This window comes from Chenopodium album, chromosome 27, assembly GCF_948465745.1.
Source record: "Chenopodium album chromosome 27, dcCheAlbu1.1, whole genome shotgun sequence".
NCBI lineage: Eukaryota > Viridiplantae > Streptophyta > Magnoliopsida > Caryophyllales > Amaranthaceae > Chenopodium > Chenopodium album.
Window position 1 is genome coordinate 34,309,468 of NC_137860.1, and position 22,156 is coordinate 34,331,623.

General features: G+C 35.3%; 4 protein-coding genes across 5 annotated transcripts; 1 reads left to right on the forward strand and 3 right to left on the reverse strand.

Annotated features, from left to right (window-relative positions):
• Nucleotides 1–90: 90 nt before the first annotated feature.
• On the reverse strand, nucleotides 91–1,489 carry LOC145620131 (uncharacterized). The gene is made up of 2 exons (XM_081674775.1): nucleotides 1,425–1,489; nucleotides 91–640 (listed from the first exon to the last, which is right to left on the reverse strand). The coding sequence occupies exons 1-2, from the start codon at nucleotides 1,487–1,489 to the stop codon at nucleotides 91–93; spliced, it is 615 nt and encodes a 204-aa protein (XP_081530901.1).
• On the forward strand, nucleotides 1,373–5,680 carry LOC145621225 (basic leucine zipper 23-like). 2 transcript variants are annotated; one of them, XM_081675963.1, is made up of 3 exons: nucleotides 1,373–1,674; nucleotides 2,062–2,916; nucleotides 5,278–5,680. In XM_081675963.1, the coding sequence occupies exons 2-3, from the start codon at nucleotides 2,076–2,078 to the stop codon at nucleotides 5,331–5,333; spliced, it is 897 nt and encodes a 298-aa protein (XP_081532089.1). In that variant the 5' UTR covers nucleotides 1,373–1,674; nucleotides 2,062–2,075; the 3' UTR covers nucleotides 5,334–5,680. The 2 variants fall into 2 exon arrangements, with proteins under 2 accessions (XP_081532089.1, XP_081532090.1); XM_081675964.1 differs by having other exon boundaries at nucleotides 1,374–1,674; nucleotides 2,062–2,935.
• A 595-nt stretch (nucleotides 5,681–6,275) lies between these two features.
• LOC145620783 (WD-40 repeat-containing protein MSI2-like) lies at nucleotides 6,276–8,948 on the reverse strand. The gene is made up of 6 exons (XM_081675492.1): nucleotides 8,496–8,948; nucleotides 8,100–8,414; nucleotides 7,863–8,006; nucleotides 7,159–7,283; nucleotides 6,926–7,021; nucleotides 6,276–6,714 (listed from the first exon to the last, which is right to left on the reverse strand). Exons 1-6 carry the CDS (start codon nucleotides 8,784–8,786, stop codon nucleotides 6,504–6,506), a joined length of 1,182 nt encoding a protein of 393 aa, XP_081531618.1. The 5' UTR covers nucleotides 8,787–8,948; the 3' UTR covers nucleotides 6,276–6,503.
• Nucleotides 8,949–9,783: 835 nt separating this feature from the next.
• On the reverse strand, nucleotides 9,784–12,548 carry LOC145620313 (heavy metal-associated isoprenylated plant protein 26-like). The gene is made up of 2 exons (XM_081674957.1): nucleotides 12,348–12,548; nucleotides 9,784–10,490 (listed from the first exon to the last, which is right to left on the reverse strand). The coding sequence occupies exons 1-2, from the start codon at nucleotides 12,423–12,425 to the stop codon at nucleotides 10,101–10,103; spliced, it is 468 nt and encodes a 155-aa protein (XP_081531083.1). The 5' UTR covers nucleotides 12,426–12,548; the 3' UTR covers nucleotides 9,784–10,100.
• Nucleotides 12,549–22,156: the final 9,608 nt, after the last annotated feature.

Consider the following 22,156-nt stretch of genomic DNA (forward strand, 5'->3'; position numbering starts at 1 on the left):
GAACTAAAAACATACTTCCACTCATCTCAAATCAATCTTGGTCAAACATTTTTTTTTTTTTTTTTTTTTGAAAGACGAAGCAGAATAACATTAGCTTAAATCAAGTTCGGCCAAAGTTAAGAAACTTTGGGGGAACAAATTCATACACACACGCTCATCACTCGTGCTCGTATCCCACCTAGCAGCAAAATGAGCAACTGTATTACCCGCCCGTCTAACATGACTACAAGAGAAACCAACAAACTCATTACTCATCCTAATGATATCATCGTAGAACAGAAATATAGGAGCAACCCCCTCTTGCTTTAATCTGACAGATCGAACCACATCCATAGCATCGCATTCAAGGATCACCCTGCTAAAACCCATTCTTCTCGCAATCTCCATACCATATCTTGCTGCTGCAGCTTCAGCAATCTTTGCACTCCAATTGCAGTGAGTTTTCCTTGCAGCCACAAGCAAAAGCTTCCACTGATCGTCCCTGATAGCCACACCCAAGCACGCCCCTGCAGCCCCTGGAACATAGGCATCCACATTAACTTTAACCCACTCCTGAGCTGGTGCCTTCCACCCTGCCAGAGAAGGCACAACAGACGCTGTAATGCAGCCACTGACCTTCGCATTATACTTCACATACTCACTGCAAAAATTGACAAATCCCACAGCCACACTCAGAAACTATTAATCTGAGTACAACCATCAAAAATAAACGAGTTTCTAGTATGCCACGCAGCCCAAGCAAGACTAGCAAAAGTCAGCAATTGGGATTTATCAATTTTATTTAAAAGATTATATATATGAAGAAAATTTCATATGAAATTTGTAGGATTCACATTTAATTCAAAATTTTAAAAATAAAAAGTTAATTATTTTCTTTTAATTATTGGTAAAAAAAACAAAAAATCACAGTGATATCAAACGAATGACAAACTTTTAAATAAAACGGATGTTAAGTAAATTACTGACCATCCGTTATAAAGTGACAATAAAATGCGCAAAAGTTACACAAAAATGCACAAAAGTTGTTCTGACATATATAAGAGTTATTTATGCTTAATTGATAAATTTGACAAAAGTGACACTAAATTTGACAAAAGTGAACCCGTTGTTCAGTAAATTATTGAAACTCGGGTGTATACAAAACTTTTCCCAAACGAATATAATATTTATTTTTATTTTTAAAAAATTATTGATATAATAGAAAATACTTATTATTTTTAAGAAAAAAAATAGGTCTTTGAACAAGTTAATGACTTAATGTCAACGAGTAAACAAGATGATGAGTACAAATTAATCCAATGATTGGATTTTAAAAATTTAATTAAAAATTGCAAAGAAGCCCTTGAATTAAGTACAAATTCTGAGGAAAAAAGGAGTTGAAGTGATTTCAATGAAAAACCAGAGGTGAGAGATTCTGCGATTGCCTCGTCAAACTATTTGGCCTGGCTATGTCCTCACTTCTGCCCCCTCCACTCAATTTTCTTGCCATTTTCGTTTTTTACTTTCTCTCTCCTCTCTAGGGTTTTTTCGCCCCTTTTCTCATCGGCGATTATCTATCTTTCTCTCTCCTCTCATTCGGTTATTAGCATACTGTCTTCAATTTTGATTCAGTTTTATTTCAGCGAAGATTGCTCATTTTTACCCAGAAGTGGTGGGATCCTTGCCCAATTCTCGGTAAGAACTGTTGTTTGATTTTGCGTTTTATTGTAATTTTACTGTATGATTTGTGATTTTTGTTGCTGGGTTTGTTTTGATTTTGGTTGATATTGCTGTTTTGGTGCAATTCGCGTTTAGGGTTAAGTAAATTTGCGAGCTTTTTTGGGGAATTGATTTGTATATGTGTGTTTTTTCAATGTACTTCGTCTTTAAATTGGGTTAATGTAATTGGGTGTCAGGTGAATTTGCGATCATTGATTGATTAGTTTCGGTAATTTGGATAATTTGGTTTTAGGGTTTTGAGTAATATTGATTAATTTCTGCGAATTTTTGCTCAATTTGGTACTTGGTGGGGGAAATTTCATCTGGGCTGAATTGAATTTTTACAATTTGGGCTTTTTCTAGGGTGAATTTTGGCAATGATGGAAGGTAACAACCAGATTAACTGCAACAACAATAACAGTAGTAATAGCAATCGAGTTCCTTTAATGGATGATGGAGAGCTTGAGTTTTCAAACCAAGAGCTCCTTTCTAGTGCAAACATTGGCGAGATTCCCAGTAGTGGATCAATGGATAGTTTCTTTGACGAACTACTGAGGGATACTCACGCTTGTACTCATACCCACACTTGTAATCCCCCCGGGCCTGATTTATCTCATACGCACACGTGTTTTCATGTGCACACAAAAATCTTGCCCCCTTCCAGTGAAGAGAAAAGTGGGAACAATGATGATTCTGCTGAATCCGGGGAACAGAAATCTAGGAAACGTGGGAGGGAGAGAGGAGGTAATAGAGAAGCTGTTCGTAAGTATCGGCAAAAGAAGAAAGCACATGCAGCCTCATTGGAGGATGAGGTTGTGAAATTGAGGGCTTTGAACCAGCAATTGCTAAAGAGGTTACAGGGCCAGGCTGCATTGGAAGCTGAGATTGCCAGACTTAAGTGTCTGCTTGTTGACATTAGGGGAAGAATTGAAGGGGAAATTGGTTCTTTTCCATATCAGAGGCCAGTCAAGAGTGGGGATATGTATCAGAATATTGCCAACAATAATAACTTTCCTGGTTCGTACATGATTCCGTGCAATGCTCAGTGTGGTGATCAAATTTATTGTCTCCATCCTGGTGTCGATGGAAAAGCTGGGGAAGGGGCAAACATAGATGCTCAGTGTGAGTATGAGAATTGCATGGCTAGCCTGGGATCTGCACCAAAGGACCTTCTAAGTTGTGGCACTACAAATGTAACATCCACTGGTGGTTCATCTGGTAATGCTAGGAGAAAAAGGTGATAAAATCATTTATTTTATTTGTTGTCATTCTTATTGGAATTAATTTTTATTTGCTTGAATCAAGCTGTTAGCAAAGTCCTGGTTTAATTGTATCATGCTTTTAGTATCTTTAATTATGTTATTTATATGTACGGTGAAGTTGTTAATTTCATGAACTTTCTTGGCTTGGGTTTCCAGCTTTCTTATTGTCATCTTGATTATGTATGATGGATTCCCCATTTCCCCAGATTTATCCAACTCACCATAAGAGGAAATAGATTATGTACATCTACTGGTATTGTGTTGACTGTTGGGGCAAGCGTTTCCCTTTTTTTTAGGGAAAAGGCAAGCATTTCCTGTTTGCACAATGATGTTTGTTGAATTGAAGTACATTTATTTATATCCTATTAACCAATTTGTAGTGACATTCAGATTTGGTTGACCTGATTTTTGCTATGTTTGCCCTCCTTTGTTATGTTTGATACTGTGCTTTGTGTAATTGTGATGCTTTGCGTGGAATTCAGCAAAAGTACAATGTAATAGTTGTGCTGCTGCTGATTTTGTGATTTGAAATTGTTAATGTATAAAAGTTGCCATTAGAATAAACTGTATTGAAATGCAGCCTAAATGATGCTGATAGGATGAAATAATATGCAAATACAAGAATTGTTGTTGTAAGTGTGTGCTGACTTGGCATAACGACGTGTACCAAACTACCAACCGAGGTTGGGGTGTATGTAGGGGGCATAAAAAAGTATTCAAACATGAATTCCTCTCCTCTTTCGCCTATAAAACTGATCCCTTTTTTTAACAAATTTGTTTTCTCCACCCTCTCCACTATTTTCTTGCTTCTAATTTTTGCTCTCAGTCTCCATTTTCTTACCAGCTCACTTGTAATTGGTCATTGAATCATTATACTGATATGCAACTAAATCATGTTGCACTCTTCATACACATATTTGAGGTTGACCTTCCTCTGAGATTCAGTAAGTATGATTTATCCTTGTGGCACATAAGTATATTTTATGGTTTCTTATACCAAGCTCTTGGCAGAGAAGTGTGTCCAATATGCAGTAATTGAGTGGGATGGGTGTCAATTTCTGGATATATTGAAGGATCATACATTGATACTATTATGTATGAATGGAGTGTTGGAAATGGCCATATAGCGATATAGGTTTGACACTAGTGCAGCCAGGGAAATTGAGTTGTTTAAAGTGGCAAACCCTAATGTTAGGTTTGATGATTGAATGTCTTATGTAAGGAGGGCTTAACAAGTGGATATGATGAACTTATCGGACTCATGATGGATTTTAGGAATATGCATTTTGTTTAGAAATTCAAAATGAGGAGCTAGCGACTTGTCTTTTATTAATGGCTTAAGAGCTAAAGAGCATAGACAAGGGTTATTGGCATGACAAACAATTTTTTGGTCATTCGTGTATTTATTTCTCTCTTCCATAAAAGGACGACCAACAATCTCACTGTTTCCCTACTCTCTCTTCTCCATGGACGTGTTTCAGCTTTCAGTGATCTAACTTTTGACGTTTCTATTGTCCTGAATTATCGTTATATCGCTCTTGTCGTTCATCATGATTTCCTTAAAATGTTCTGAATATTAGCTATCTTCTTTTCATATTCTCTCCATTACTCTTTTTATGAGGGTGTATGTTTAACCAAACTGGTCATACTCTTCTCCTTTTCTAGGAAAGGTGAGGGAATTCACACAATAGTGTAATTGATTTTTAATTCTGGATGAAGGAAGTATGTTTTTTTTTGGCTTCTTCTCAATCTTGTTAAGTTGGTATTAGCGTGTGGTCGCCATTTGTATGGACTTGATAGACTTCAGTAGGAGCAGGTACATTGAAACTGAAATAACTCTGAGACTAAAGCGATTTATTCTTGGTTGCTTATATAATGTATGATATATCTCACACGTTTTTCTCTCCACTTTTCCTGTAACTCTGTAAGGTTGTTGGCTTTACTTCTGAAAACTTGTTGCTCCTGTGTTTAGTTTAGAACTTAGATTTAATAGCCTTTAAATTTGGAGTGTGGAATGAAGGGTGGCTGAACAGTGGTTACTGATATTTGCTTGATGCTATCCACTGAGATGATTGTATCACTATTGTATGTGTTCTCATTTATTCGGATGCTTATATTGACAACTGGAGGTATAATATTCTTAGGATTGCTGCATGTAGGATTCTTTTCATGCATTTTATGAGGGTACCATGTATCTTATCATGTTAATTGTTTTCTGCAATAGAATTATAATGGCATTGTTTGCTGCTGTCTACTATTGATTTATAAATCATGATTTTGGTAGAGTCTAACATGAACTGCTTTGTTCATTGTACAGCTAATCATGCCGCACTTGCAAGCTATTTGGTTACTGTTGGTGCCAAGGAGATGTGAAGTCGGGACATGTATCTTATGAAAGCACGCGTTGGTGAGCTAGGAATGCTTTCAATTCTCGGCAGAGAATCTATATTTAGCTCACTCTTGTTCTCTGATTATCCTCTTCTCTTCTGTTCACGTGGATCTGTCTTCTGTACTATGTTCTTTTGTTTCGTGGAGTTGTTTATCCACCCGTTTTTGTAATCTTAGAACATACTTATGCTTAGGACTTGTAGTTGCTGGTTCGTTCAGTTTTTGTTTTTTTTTTTTCTTTTGATAATATCTTTATGTCTTCCGTGAATAATATGTTTGTATGACTTGAGATTAGAACTTATAATCTATCAAGAAGCTCCAAGATTTTCATCCCTTTGTGACCTGTGGGTTTTGCAATTACCTTGAATGCACAAAGATCATATTTTGGCAAAAGGTTTGCAGCTTGATTAATTTGAATGAATCCATACATTGCAGATGTGCTTGTAGTTTCTAGTTTCAAAGTTGATCACTGCAAGACTCCCTTTATGGGCTCTATCCCATACCTCCTATCTTTTATACTTTGTACTTCGTTGTAAATATACTTTCCTTCTTGGGATGCTTGAAAAGAGTTTCAAGACTTGCATTGCTAGATTTAAGGTCGATCTATCTTCTCATCACATCGGTTATTCTTTTCTCTCTTCCTCACGAAGATACATATGCCACAGTGCTACCCTGTTATGTTCAAATTAAGTACGTAAAATAAATGGTTGTCACAAACAGTATTATCTTGCCTTTTTCGGTTTTTTCCCATCCACGACTATTTCAATCATATTGCCTAAAGCAAGTTTACAAGATTAGTGTGAAATTGAGAAAATAATACTGTGATTTAGGGGAACAATATATTCTCTTTATCTAGCACATATGATTCGGGGAAAAAATATTCGTTGAACTTTTGGAGTATACAATCATCAAGTACTGTATTAGTAATTTGAGTTTTGTTATAGCATACAGTAAATTTGTTGTGGCACATTGAGTTTAACTACTTTGTATAGAGATTAACACGACTCTTAAACTTGGTGACCATTAGACCAACACTACTGAATGATACAAATCATACAATACTATCTAAAAAACACTGTCAAACTGACATTAATAATTTAATATCCTTTTGAAAATTTGTAACTAGTCTAAGACAAGCAAAAAGCTCAAGGGAGCTCATTCAGCTGGTATATCATCCTCATCACGGTATATACTTTCAGCCATTTGCCAAATTTGTACTGTGTTGTCGTCCGCCACACTTGAGATCATCCAAGGTTCATTTTTGTTCCAAGAGAAGTCTGATATTTTAGCCTTGTGTCCTCCGTGAGAGAAAAGGAGTTCTGGAGGCCCGTCCTGTGCTTCTCCTTCCAACTGCTCATCGCCAACTCTGTAAAACATAATTCCATACAAGTAAATAGATTGAGTCTTAGTTGATAATCTTACATTTCAAAGGAAAACAAAATTTGAGGAATCAACTAAAACTGTTGAATTGTGTTACGCCTTTTTCTGAAAAAATCTACGGTTGATTTCATGTATCAGTCTCTTAATAATCCACAAACTGGTTTAAATAGGTGAAATGCAAACACATAAGAGTGTACCTGTTAAGGTCCCAAACCATAAGCCTTCTGTCATCAGAAGATGATGCCAATACGGTCTCATGATTGGGATCCCATTCAACCTGGAAAACTTCTTCGCTGCAAATACAATGTAAGATGCATTTAGTAAATTCCCAAGCCTCATTGATAGTTTGTCAATTAACAGGACATAAATTTGAATTCCAAACATAGCTATTCAACAAACAATAAAAATCACTGCTGGGATTTGATCATACGTGTGACTAGACAAGGCATGCAAGGGTGTGTCTAGCTTCCGAATATCAAACAGTCCGATGGTTGTATCAGAAGAAGCTGTCGCCACAATCCATTCGTTGAATGAGTTGAAAGATAGATAATTGACCTGGAAAAAACAAACAGCTTATTGTACATCAAAAGGATACAACAATAAAATAGTGGCCTATATCTCCCAAATGGTTGTGTGCTTACAAATTTGAGATATTCAGGTCAAGATTCCACAAGGATACCAACGGGGGGAAGGGGAATGAGCAAAAACTGTAAATGAAATCAATCCTATACAGATAACATTATTGATAAACTTCTCTAGTGTCACGTTCCAACAAACCAAGCAGTTAACATATAATGCTTTAGTTCAAATAAATTTACTACAACATACCCTCAAAGCTTCAAGCCTTCAAGCTAATGCATGAAATAATCCTCTTTTCCAAGAACATTAAACATGGGTAAAAAGCAGTCCAAGGACACAAAAAGGAGAAGATAGGAGACTAAGCAATATACACATTACGGTTTTGCACATCCAACTTGAAAAGTATGCTTCTAAACAACTTTACTTTACAATAGGCAGGACATATTGCAACCATTTTGAAATCAAAGCACCAATCTGTGTGTGTGTGTGTTTGTATGTACGCGTGTGCACATAAAACATAGTTAAACCCCAAGCAAACGGGATATTGAAGTATACCTCTTTTTCATGAGCTATAACAGACTGTTGGGGCTTATCAGAGCGCAAGTCCCAGATCATCAGTTTTGCATCATCACCCACCGAACCAAACAAGTTTTCATTCTTTGGATGCCAAGCCACATGCTCAACTATATTCTCATGGGCCTAAACATATAATCAGCAAAAGATAAATCACATTTCTTCTTATCACAGACTAAGATAGAAAAATCAGACAAAATCAGGCAACACATAAATTACCTTATAAACATTCATGGAATCAAGAACTTTAGTTTGAGGCATGGAGGACAAATCCCACAAACAAATCTTACAATCATAAGAACCACTCAATAAATAACCCTCCTTTAAAGGACTCCATGAAAGCCCATACCCTTCCTTCTCATGACCCCGCAATCTCACCTCAGGATCACACACATTCGAGTTCGCTTCCTTCGCAACATCAAAAACATAAACCTCCAAACCACTCGTCTTCGCCGCAACAAGATTCGGCTTTTGTGGCATAAACCCAGCTCGATTCACCTCCCCATCAACACAAAACTTCTTCACAATCTCCACCTAATCAAAAAACCCAAAAAAATCAAAAACAAATTCACTCACGCATTTCATCAAACACATGGTGGGCATAACTTTTCTTACCTTCGGAGCAGAGGAACAAGGACCATTGTTGGGGGGAAGGTGAACATCAGCAACCATAAGATGATTAGGGGAATCATCGGAAGTGTGGGTCCCAAGGATAAGTTGATAAACGGCGAGATTTGAATCTGGGTTGATTTGGGGTGATGATGGAAGCCATTGAACAGTGAGAGATGGCCATTCTAAGGGATGACATACGACGAGATCGTAGAGGATTGGAGTGTTCTTCTTCCAAACTGCAAATTCTTCGTTCAATTGTGCTTCAGTCATCTCTACTTCATCTTCTTCACCCATTTTTCTCTCTCCTCTTTTTCTCTCTCTAAATTCTGGGTGTGTTTTTGGTTTGTTGGTTGATTTTCCCGCCGAAATTGGAAGCACTTTACCTGGGTTTAAGAGGTTTAATTGAGGAGGGAAAGTAGGGTTTTCCCGCCGAAAAAGAAAGGCATATGACTTGGCCCAATTGTGAAAATGGCCCAAGTTCATAGAATAAAAGTTTACATACTACGTATTCCAATGTTATTATACCCGTCAAAAAAAAAAAAAAAAAAAATTACCATTATACAAGGGTGGATGTATGCAAAATTTAAAAGTTTGACGTTTCATTTTAACTTTTGACCTTTTTACCCAATTTACTTTGATCAATTTTTTGTTTATATGAAATAAAATGTAATTATGTCCAATGTTGTTGAATTTATCTTGATACATACTTTGTACTCGTATTTAATATGTACGAGTAGTATGGAGTAATTGTATCATTTCATCAAATTAGAGGAAATTCTAATACCTACGGAGCCAAAACACAAGCACCTACCACGCGACCGCATTGGCTCCCATATTGTAAACTTAGTTCAACGCTAGGAGTATTCCCCATCATATACAACAAATACTGTAATACAGTAACTTGTACTTATGTCTAAAGTCTCCCAACATAGTATATGCCTGAACTCATGTGACCTCAAAAAGAGATTCTATAATTCTGGTACCTCTACATGCAAAGATGCCCTTTTTCATTGGATTCTAAATTTCTAATAAAACACATCTTCCATTTAAAAGTTGTCAATCATCATCATACCAAAGTAATTGTGTACTCTAACAATTAAATCAGATTAGAAGTAATGTACTTCATATGATCTTTGTAAGTCATAATAGATCATTAGGTAAGTTACATCTGCTATTAGGTAACTTTCAAAACCAAAATTCAACTACTACCAAAATATACATTGAAACAACTTCACTCTGCTAATCTAACAATATTCTACTGCAATAAACGATAGCAAACTCAATGAGAAAGTACGAAATGGAGCTACTACTTGATTAGATCGAATCATCACAACAATCACTGTAATATAAAACTTTGTTTGCATCATTGGTGTTTCCCCCAAACAAAAAACCTCACTCCAAGCCTCAAAATTAGCATCTCCGATACTGAATTAACATTGAGTTGATTTATGATTGAAAGACAACCTTAATGACACCATCCAATACAAACTTATAGTACAAACCTGTCCAATTATAGACCTAATTGCCAAACCACTAAAGAAAAAAGAGTCTTTTAACATATGAAGTATAACATATACTGAGAAATTCCTCCTTAATGATTAATGCGAATCACATGATAGAACATGCAGCAGGATTCTCATCACTGAATGCTGTGGTGTAACGCACCTCAGTAGAGCTCATACGTGACAACTGATTACTTCGCGGATCATTATACTCAGAATTTCTCACATACCCAGCAGGTGCTTTCCTGTCATACGTCCCAGCAGCGTAAGGGTGTCCAACTACATCATATGGCACATAAGGCCACATCTCTGCCCTCTTCCCTGTTCGGTGCTTGACACGAGCCAACACCTTCCTAGGCTCAACGTATCCAACTACTGTGAGCTTGCTTAGCTTGGGCTCTATGTCAACTTGGTTTACACCTTCCATCCCTTCCACTGCCCTTCTCACCTTTCGTTCACATCCTTCACAGTCTATCTTAATCTTGATCTCCACCGTCTGATTGAACATACATTACAATTAAACAAAGAATGATTAGTCAATAGTCCCTACTTCCGGAAATAACAACACACATTGTCCTAATTCCACATAATTAAGAATTTGAACCTAAAATCAGTATTAGAAATATTTGCCAACAACCATTATATATTTATATTTCTTAAATTGGTAACAACCACCTTTATGATTCCGTTTGTCTTAAACAAGCTTATAGAACCTTTTTATGTTAGGTAAGTGGTAATACCACCAATTTATAGGCAAGATTCCAACTGGTGGTTCATTTACCTCTAATTTTGCCCATTAAGTCTGTCTTTAATTATCCCACTATAAATTGCACATGTAATTTTACTCAACTCCAAATAAAATTGCACTAATTCTCATTTACATGTATAATTAGAAGTCTTTAAATAGCCAGGTTTCAACTTCCCTTGAATTCTACTTTTACTAGAGTTTTATATATGTTTTGTTCTTGGCATGAATTTGTGCATTGTGGTGGGGTGTTAATGATGTAATTTTGATACTAACATTACTATCTCACAACAGGGCAAATCAATAGAAAAGTTGGGGGGAAAAAAAAAAAAAAAAGTTATCTTAGTCAGATTGCAACAAAGTTAAGCTCTAATTAGTTAAACTCGAGAAAAAAAGCTTCAAATTAATCTAATTCAAAACAGATATTTGAAAATCATGTGAATAAAACACAATCTAAACGACAAAACATACTTATAACATATTCTTTTTCTAATTCAATCATGTATAATGACAACCTTGAGGATGATTGATTAATCAAACCTTTATCCATAATCAAACAAAGTGATTAATGAAATGGACAAAAAGAAAAGGTCTTTTTAAGCACATGGCAATGGGACCACTAATTGTATAGATAATAGGCCTGTAAATTTCTTTGTCTAATTATCTTAGTTGTTACCTAGTAAAATAGACTAATCTAGCAAAACGATAAACAAGTTAATGTTTGATTATCACTTTGAAAACCTTAATAATTTATCTGTGTTCACACATTGTGATGTTGTAACCCTGCATTATGTAAACTAGTAATTGGTCACTAATCTACTACATTTACAATTAATTTTTCGAATTATATCTTAATCACCCTGTTCCTAATTTGACCATTGATTAAAACTAGAGCAGTAGTTGCGTTTCAAATAAATTTTCTATTCTTATAAAATTGCAACGTTGAACAGTCACATCCAATGATGCCATGATGGTGCGACATGATTTTCTCAAGTGATGCAACCACTTCTACAAAAATAATCCGTTTAAGTACCAATTACAAATTAAAAATAAAAGAAATAGAAAAAACGGCAAGTAAACAGCTAGCATTGAGCAAAAATAATGTATATCCGCCTTCTTCGGTTGTAACGTACACATGATACAACTGGTTGTATAATTTATATGACCCCGCCAACTTGGTGGTGGACTCAATTAAGTGACACAGGTAAAATCATGAACCAATTCGTTTCAACAAAAAAATCACACTCGTCACATTTCTAGCAACTCTAATAATCTAACACGGAGTAATAATTTAATTTCAGCTAACTTATCAGTTTCAACTCCAATTGACGACTTTAAGTAATATCGTTGCCAAACATAAATTAAAACTGCAAAATCAAGTAGACATAATAAGATTCAAAATCACTGACTAGTGACAAGTGTAAACTTAAACAAACTCAGTCCTTGAGTTAGAGATCCAGGTATATACAGAATCACTGTTCACTAAGAACTTTCTTTTCCCTACTTTTTCATACAGATTCCAAAAACACACAAAACCACTCACTTAACAAATAAAAAAAACTAAATTAAATAAAAATTAAAAAACAAAGTTAAAGATAATAAAAGTACCTGAAGCTGTTTGCGGTGGTGGCGGTGACCATGACCAGAACAATCAAAGTAATCGGAAATATGATCCATTACCCCCATTTTTGTTTCTTCTTTAAATTACTCTCCCAAAAAAATATTAAGTATAAAAGTGAGATAAATATGAAGAAATAGATTTCTATTTTGTGTTTGTGTTTGTATATATATCTAATATCTGGTGTAGTATTCGAAAATATCTAAAAATGGGTATAGTTTTGGAAAGGACACCACTTATTAATACCAGCTCATAAAACACACTCTTTCACTATTTCTTTAGTCGCATTATTATATTACAGACTTGTCATTTTCTCGCTCATTTTTTAAATAAAAATTAAACATTGAAGTTATCTCACTTGATAAAATGAAAATGTATCTGAACCGTTGGAATGTTTAGGGATGATGGGTTCGATGTTTGTCACGTGTACCATCAGGATTCCGAGGTGTTTATGGTGGTAACGATGGATTAATAAAGAGTGATTAGTGAGAACAGTTGAAGTTGGACCGACCCCCCCAATTTCCCTGAGGCCCACGTCAACTGTCGGTATCTTGGGAATTTGCTTTTTTCTGTTACTCTACTATGCGCGTCTTTTATCGTTGTTTTTCCGTCCATACTCCCGTTACATGCTTACATTTTTATTTTTATATAGTCTCAAGACTTTTTGCCACCGTGTCCTAAAACCTCAAAATTTCTTTAAAAAACATGGATTATAGTCATTGATTTTGTAATTCTTTGACCTTTTTTCGGCCAAAACTAGAAATTGTCAAAATGTTTATCCTGGCCTCTAATACCTCCGAGAGTACAATTGGGTCAGTGGAACCATCTAATATGCCCTTAAACGGTCATTTTACCCGTTCACAACTTGCAATGATTTCGTAAACTCAAGCCTACCACGGACGTTTATGACAACATGTAATAATCATATATGATCTCAAACAGCATTATATGACTCCGCGATGTATCCCTTAAGGATTCAAGGCTTTTCGCCACCGTGCCTCTCAAAATTTCCACAAAAAACGTGGATTATAGCCTTCAATTTTGTAATTTTTTGACCTTTTTTCTCCCGGAAATAAAAATTGTTGAGATGTTTACCATGGTCCCTAATAACCTCCAAGAGTACAATTGGATTGGTAGAAGCATCCAATATACTCTTAAACGGTCATATTACCCGTTCACAACTTGCACCGCTTTTGTTAACTCAACCCTAACACATGCGTTTATGACAACATATAATGATCATATATATGGGTTTCAAACGACATTATATGACCCCGAGATGTATACACAAGGGTCTCAAGGCTTTTTGCCATAGGCCCCAGCCCTAAGCCTCAAAATTTCATCAAAAAGCGTGGATTATAACATTCAATTTTGTAATTTTTTTACCTTTTTTCGCCCGGAAATAAAAATTGCCGAGATGTTTACCATGGTCCCTAATATCCTCCGGGAGTCCAATTGGGTCTGTGGAACCATCCAATATGCCCTTGAACGGTCATTTTATCCGTTCACAACATGCATTGATTTCGTAAACTCAAGCCTACCACGGACGTTTATGACAACATATAATGATCATATGTGGTTTCAAGCGGCATTATATGACCCTGAGATGTAACCCTTAGGGTCTAAAGGTTGTTCACCGTCGGACTCCGAAACCTCGAAATCTCTTAAAAAGCGTGGATTATAGCCTTTAATTTTGTAATTTTTTGACCTTTTTTTTGCTGAGAAATAAAAATTGCCAAAATGTTTACCATAGTCCCTAATATCCTCCGGCAGTCAAATTAGGTTGGTGGAACCATCCAATATGCCCTTAAATGATCATTTTACTCGTTCACAACTTGATGTGATTTCCAAAACTCAACCCTACCACGGACGTTTATGACAACATATAATGATCATATATGGTTTCAAACGACATTATATAACCCCGATATGTATCCCTTAGTGATTCAAAGCTTTTCGCCACCAAGCCCCGAAACCTCAAATTTTTACAAAAATCGTGGATTATAGTCTTCAATTTTGTAATTTTTTTTACTTTTTTTCGCCTGGAAATAAAAATTGCCTAATGTTTACCATGGTCCCTAATATCCTCTGGGAGTCCAATTGGGTCGGTGGAACCATCATTTTACCCGTTCACAACTTGAAGTGATTTCGTGAACTTAAGCCTATCACGTACGTTTATGACAACATATAATGATCATATATGGTTTCAAACGGCATTATATGACATCGAGATATATTTCCTAGGGTCTCAACATTTTTCACCACCGGACCCCAAAACCTCAAAAATTCCTAAAAAAACGTGTATTCCTAAAAAATTGCTGAGATATTTCCCATGGTCCCTAATACCTTCCAAGAGTCCCATTTGGGTCGGTGGAACCATCCAATATGCCCTTAAACGGTCATTTTACCCGTTCAAAACTTGCACCGATTTTGTAAACGTAAGCCTACCACGGACGTTTATGACAACATATAATGATAATATATGGTTTCAAACGGCAGTATATTATCCTAAGATGTATCCCTTAGGATCTCAAGGTTATTCGCCACCGGGCCTCGAAACCTCGAAATTTCTTAAAAATGCGTAGATTAGCCTTTAATTTTGTACTCCCTCTGTTTTTAAATACTTGCTCCATTTTTCTTTTGCGGCCGTTTTTAAATACTTGCTCCTTTCCTTATTTGGAAAGCTTTTATAATATTTAATATATTTTTCTCAACTAGTGGGACCCAATTTTATTAATTTTAGATTCTCTCTCCACTAATTTACCTTCCACTAACCCCAGCAATACCTCTATATTTTATTACTTTCTCTAATTTTCTCCTAAAACTCCGCGCATGGAGAAATGGAGCAAGTATTTAAAAACGGAGGGAGTAATAGTTACACCTTTTTCCGCCCAAAAATAAAAAAATTGCCAAGATGTTTACTATGGTCTCTAATATCCGCTGGCAGTCGAATTGGGTTGGTGAAACAATCCAATATGCCCTTAAAAACGGTCATTTTACCCGTTTTAACTTGAAGTGATTTTGTAAACTCAAGCCTACAACGGACGTTTATAACAACATATAAAGATCATATGTGGTTTCAAACGGCATTATATGACCCCTGAGATGTATCTCTTAGGGTCTTAAGACTTTTAGCCACCGGGCTTCGAAACCTCGAAATTTCCTAAAAAAGCGTGGACAGCCTTTAATTTTGTAATATTTTTTACCCTTTTTAGCCCCGGAAATACAAATTGCCGAGATGCTTACTATGGTCCCTTATATCCTCCGGGAGTCAAATTGGGTTGATGGAACCATCCAATATGACCTTAAACGGTCATTTTACCCGTTCACAACTTGCAGTGATTTCGTAAACTCAAGCCTACCACGTACGTTTATGACAACATATAATGATCATATATGGTTTCAAACGGCATTATTTGACCACGAGATATATCTCTTAGGTCTCAACACTTTTCACCACCGGACCTCGAAACATCAAAAAATTTTCAAAAAACTTGAATTATTATAGCCTTCAATTTTGTAATTTTTTTTTTTACCATTTTTCTTCTGAAAATAAAAATTTTCGAGATGTTTTTCATTGTTTCTAATACCCTACAGGAGTCCTATTGGGTCGGTGGAACCGTCCAATATGACCTTAAACGGTCATCTTACCCGTTCACAACTTGCAGTGATCTCGTAAACTCAAGCTACCACGGACGTTTATGAGAACATATAATGATTATATGTGGTTTCAAACGGAATTATATGACCCCGAGATGTATTCTTTAGGGTCTCAAGGATTTTCGCCACCGGGCCCTGAAACCTCAAATTTTCATCAAAAAGCGTGGATTGTCGAGATATTTACCATGGTCCGTAATACACTCCAAAAGTCCAATTGGGTCGGTGGAAACATCCAATATGTCCTTAAACGATCATTTTACCTATTCACAATTTGTAGTGATTTCATAACCTCAAGCCTACCACGGACGTTTATGACAACATATAATGATCATGTATGGTTTCAAATGTCATTATATGACATCGAGATATATCCACTAGGGTCTCAACACTTTTCACCACCGGACCCTGAAACCTCAAAATATTGTAAAAAAACGTGGATTATGGCTTTCGATTTTGTTATTTTTTTACCTTTTTTCGCCCGAAAATAAAAATTGTCGAGATATTTACCATGGTCCCTAATAGCCTCCAAGAGTACAATTGGGTCGGTGGAACCATCTAATATGTCCTGAAACGGTCAATTTATCCGTTCGCAATTTGCACCGATTTCGTAAACTTAAGCCTACCACGGATGTTTATGACAACATATAATGATCATAGATGATTTCAAACGATATTATATGACCCCGAGATAGATCCATTAGGGTCTCAAGGATTTCCGTTGTCGGGCCCCAAAATCTCTAAATTTTCTCAAAAAGCGTGGATTATAGCCTTCAATTTTGTAATTTTTTGACCTTTTTTCGCCCGAAATAAAAATTGCCGAGATGTTTACCATGGTCTCTAATACTCTCCGGGTGTCCAATTGGGTCGGTGTAACTATCTTATATGCCCTCAAACGGTCATTTTACCCGTTTATAACTTACATTGATTTCGTAAACTCAAGCCTACCACGTACATTTATGACAACATGTAATGATCATATATGGGTTTAAACGACATTATATGACCCCGAGATATATCTCCTAGAGTCTCAACACCTTTTGCCACCAGGCCCCGAAACCTCAAAAACTGTGGATTGGCTACTGACTACTCAGCTAGACAACTACATAAATAGGGACCGTCCTAATTTTTCAACATGAGAAACAAATTTTATTTCAACAATTCGTATTTTGGAAGACTTCTATACTAATCAAACCGACTTTTGAATTATAATCCCTATTAACCTTTTACTTTCCACCAAACTAGTTAATCAGTTAATTATTGCGGAGATATGGAGCTCCATGCTACCATACCTCATTAAACTACTCCAAAGTAGTCGTGCTATTCTATTAAGAGACTTTGACCTTTGATTTGTCCATACTTTCGCATTTATCCTTGTCATGTGTTCATGTCTTAAGTGTGAAACTGTGTAAATACACTTTTGTCATGGCTTCAAGACTTCAAGTTCACAACCCAAATATATAAATAAACATTCGGCCCAACAATATCAAATGCCTTTTGTTTTTGGAATTAGGATTAATTTTTTTATTTTTTTTTAATTATTGTAATTACTATTCAAAATGAAATTACATCAATCCTAAAACAATTAATAAAGTTTTAATATCATTTATCTATACTAATCTATTAAAAGACGTTTTTAAACATGTCGATGTGCTACATATTCTCTTTTGTATTGCGTCATGTCACCTTTCCAAGGTCTCATAAAAGCCACATCACCCAATGCAAAGAACATAGGGACAAAAAGATTCAAACCCTCAACCCCTTATATCAAAGATGGCAATTTAACCATCTAAGCCATTATCAAATATGTTATTAATTATATAAGTAAATTTATATAAGTGCAAACTAAAAGGTTCTATTAATAAAATAATAAAAAAGATACTCTTATAATAACTCAATTTTATTTTGACAATTTTATTTCCTTATTTTTTTTAAAAGAAGTCCTAAAGGACACTAAATTTTATTAGTTAAAGCCATACGACATCTACAATTGACAATTAACGATAATGAAAACGAATTTTACAAAATCAAACAAGAATAAATCGGGGAAGAGCTTATAATCCAAGTACATAAATATAACAATTCGACACATTTTCGATTCGTTGCCTCATATAACTTTTTAATTAGATCCGTTGTCGGTTCGCAATTTTGTGAGTAAGTGAATTCTTATGCTGATTTCGTAACCCGAAGTCGAACCATAATCAATCGTAGCTCCGCACAACCGGAAACCAAATTAAACACAAATAAAATCTTGTATTCGAAAGCATCCGAAAAACCTTGTCTTTCAAAGCAGATCGATAAAACTCATCTTTCAAAGCAAATTGAAAAAACTTTGTCTTTCGAAGCCAATAAACCCTAAAATTATAAGAAAATAAAGGTTGGGGCTTTTAACCGGTGAAATCCGAGGAAGCCCTTTCAAATTTCAGTTTTGAAAAAGCATTATATGGGCTGCATCATCTATGCCCGAATCCCCTAAGTTAGCCCAATAAAAAACATGACCAACCCCAAAGCATGACAAGCAAAACGTGGACAAAAACGAACCGTATTATATAAAACCTAAACCATTTAAAATTGCCCAAATCACCAAATCCCAAATTCCAACATTTCGTCGACAATCACCGCCTCATTCTCTCTCTGTCAACAATGGCGAGAAATCTATCCCACAACATCGCATCAATCGTAACCATCTCAAAGACTCACTGGGTGGAATCGGCGACTCGGATTGTACCCAACTCAATCTCGACCTTGTTAATGAGCACTTCTGCAAACAACGATCAACAAAAAGGTGAAAAAGAAAAGGTTAACAAGGCAACTCAGATTGAAGAAGAGGTGAGAGAAAGTACCGAAGATGATAACGATGATGATGATGGCGGTGTTCATGTGAATGCAGAAACTGGTGAGATTGGTGGGCCCAGAGGACCCGAACCCACCCGGTACGGTGATTGGGAACAGAAGGGTCGTTGCTCCGATTTTTAATTTTATTTTCCCCATTTTTAGTTTTTTTATGTTGAATGTTTTGATTGTTGAATAATTTGTATTCATGTAAGATGTAACAAGTGTGTGGAATGATTTTAAAGAATTGAGAGCTTCTCCAATTGATTTAATTTGCATTATTGATTGAGAAAATACAAGTTCATTTTCGTGATAAACAAAAATCGTGTCTAGTGGCGTTTACCTGATTATCATGCTGCCAAAAATATACTTGTTCTTGTATGGTAAAAATTACTCGTACTTGTCAATTAGAGAAATGTTCAATCAGCTTATGTACACTCTATAATCATGTAACGCTTTGGATTGAGGCCCTCATGTAAGGGGACATAACGCGGTATACTATTTAGCTTTTGGTTGGGTTGATCGTAACACTTCTCTAAGGAACTTGAAAGAAAGTGAGTAAATAGGGATCATAAGAAAAGATCCCAAGTGACAATTAGAATGTGGGAGATTAAACTTCTATTGAATTTTAAACTTACAATTTTTTAAAATTTATTCCTTTAAGGGAGGTAGAGGAGTAGAAGAAAATCATGCAAAACCCAAATCCAACTCAATCAATACATTACCATATTACAGAAACACATCAAGCAGCCCAAATAAAGAGATTTGACAACTGAAATCATAGAACAAGATGGTATTGGAAATTTGGAAGTGAACTAATTTGCATTTTTGTTGTGGCTTAATGTGCAGGCTGAAAAGCCCATTAATAAACCAAGCTAATATTTTGAGCTAGTGGGCTTGGACAAGCTAATGTGTGACTTTCAAAATTTTGAGCCCATATTGACAAATATTCACATTGAGTTTTGAAATGGGCTAACTTTGTGATTCATGCACCAAGTATGTCACCCCATGCAGGATACACACGTAGTATAATACCGAGTAAAACGTAACTCTAGAATCAGTGCTAATGAACTCCAATGTGTGATCTACCTACATTAGAATGGGGAAGTCAGTAGTTTGAAGGTTGATTCCATCTCTTGATAATGATTCATATAAGAATAAGTTACTTCATGCATAGCTTGATTAACTTCAACAAGGGACTTGCCTACAATAATATAATTCGTATGCAATTGCTTCAAAAGTGATGTATCATACATAACAAAATTATTTAATCTTATGATTTCGTTCATGGTTGATCATGATGAAGAGGGAGTCAGATTTTTGCTTGTGGTAAAATGTTTCAAATACAAGTGATTAACGCAAGACTTTTCTACATTTTCATAAATTGCATGCGCTGAGACTTAATGGTGACTCTGATGGTGTAACTTAATTATCAATATGGCAATTGAAGTCGCTAAAAGTAATACCAAGTACATTGTTTAGTCATTAATCTCACACGTCTAATATACATATGTACTTAAGTGTCCCTTCTTTCTCTTATACAAGTAAAACCGTTGAATATGAAACAAATCTCTCATTACTTAACATTTTAACAAATACAAGTATGATTTACCCCTAATATCATTTAGACTTTAGACTACGCGATCACTCAATTTAAGTAGGAAAAGAATTTAAAACAATCCCTTATTTTATTAATATCCAAAAATGGTCATTTATGTTTCTTCTTCTTGTAATGTTATACCCCATACTTAGCAATAATGTAACCAAAAAACTAGGGTAGAGTAGTTGGTTGGTTGGTTGCGTACACCATAAAATGAGTCTTAAAGGGACATATGCAAGCTTCTTGGAAAGCAAGAAGAGTCAAGTCAACATCATGAAAAATAAAAATCAGAGAAGAAAATAAAAGTTCACTAAAATTCAGCAAACGAGGGGGATGCTCCTGGTTTTCTGCTTTCAACAATTTGATTCTGATTTTCTGATCACCTCTATTTTTCATGCATACTTTGAACAATTATAAAATAAAGATAAGGTTGATGCATGGACCATACTTTTTTTCAACTCCTTGACAATCTTTTTATCAAAGTCTTGACCTTAATAATAAATGTCCCTTTTCATTTGGGGTATTTTACTTCATAGACAATATACATGAGAAAGTTCCCAATATAAATGGACCAGCCTTATCTCTTTATTTGAAAGCCTATCCTTTATAAAAACAAGATAATAGCTACCTACTTTCAACCTAATTGCACAAGTCTACCTTATAAGGCTATATAGGAGCATTGCTTACATGAATTTTGACCTCTAATTTGACGTCTCCTTTAAAAACTTGTTTGTTTTTTACAGGTGTTGCTACTTCGTATGTGAAAATATGATACGTGTATTCAAACAAAGTTAATAGGTAAAAATGCTATGTGCTCCATATTTGACAACGTGTTTAAAACAAAATAATCATGCGTGTTGATGCAATAATAATGAATCGAGGTCATTCAATTTGATCTTGTAGCTAAGCTAGTTAGGTTAATAATGGATTCCATTAAGAAAAAAAGAAGTGTAAAAAAAAGAAAGGGAAAATAGCTTTTATCCAACCAAAGTAGATCCTAGATTTCTGCTAGTGGAATAGTATAAATAATTGGGGCTTAGGTATTTATTGCAATGACTACTTATAAAGGACATACAAAGGACAACCAAATAAGAAGACATTCTCGAAAAGGAAAACAAATAATATAGAAAAATAAAAAAATATAAATAAATGAGACTGACATACATATATACATGATCACATTGATAATAATAATAATAAAAACTTTATAATAAAAAAAAGTGTGTATGATGGAAGCAAGCAACATGTATGGCAGCTGATGCAGTGGCAGGAAGACCTGCCCTCTTAGCTAGGGAGGGGTGGTTGCTTTCACGAGAGGAGCACCATCCCCCCTTACCCCAACCTAAAGATTTTTTTTTTTTTGAAATTACCAAAAAAAAAAATATAAATAATACTCCGTATTATAAATAATAATTAATTAATTATTGTTATAGAAGTAATTAAAGGCATGTTCATGTTAGTTGTCTTTAACTCCTCTTTGATTGCATTTGTCTGCTCTTTCTATCTTTTTTTTAATAAGATGATCAGTCAAAGTTTGAATCAAGATATCTGTGAATTGTAGCTTGGGATGCTAACATGAGTACTTTAAGTAATACTTGCAATATGAATATTATGACCCCTCATTAATTATAGCTTGTTTAAAAACATGATCACATAATTCTCCTTTGTGTAGCTACTAGCTAGTATGACTTTTATGATTGAACAGGAATC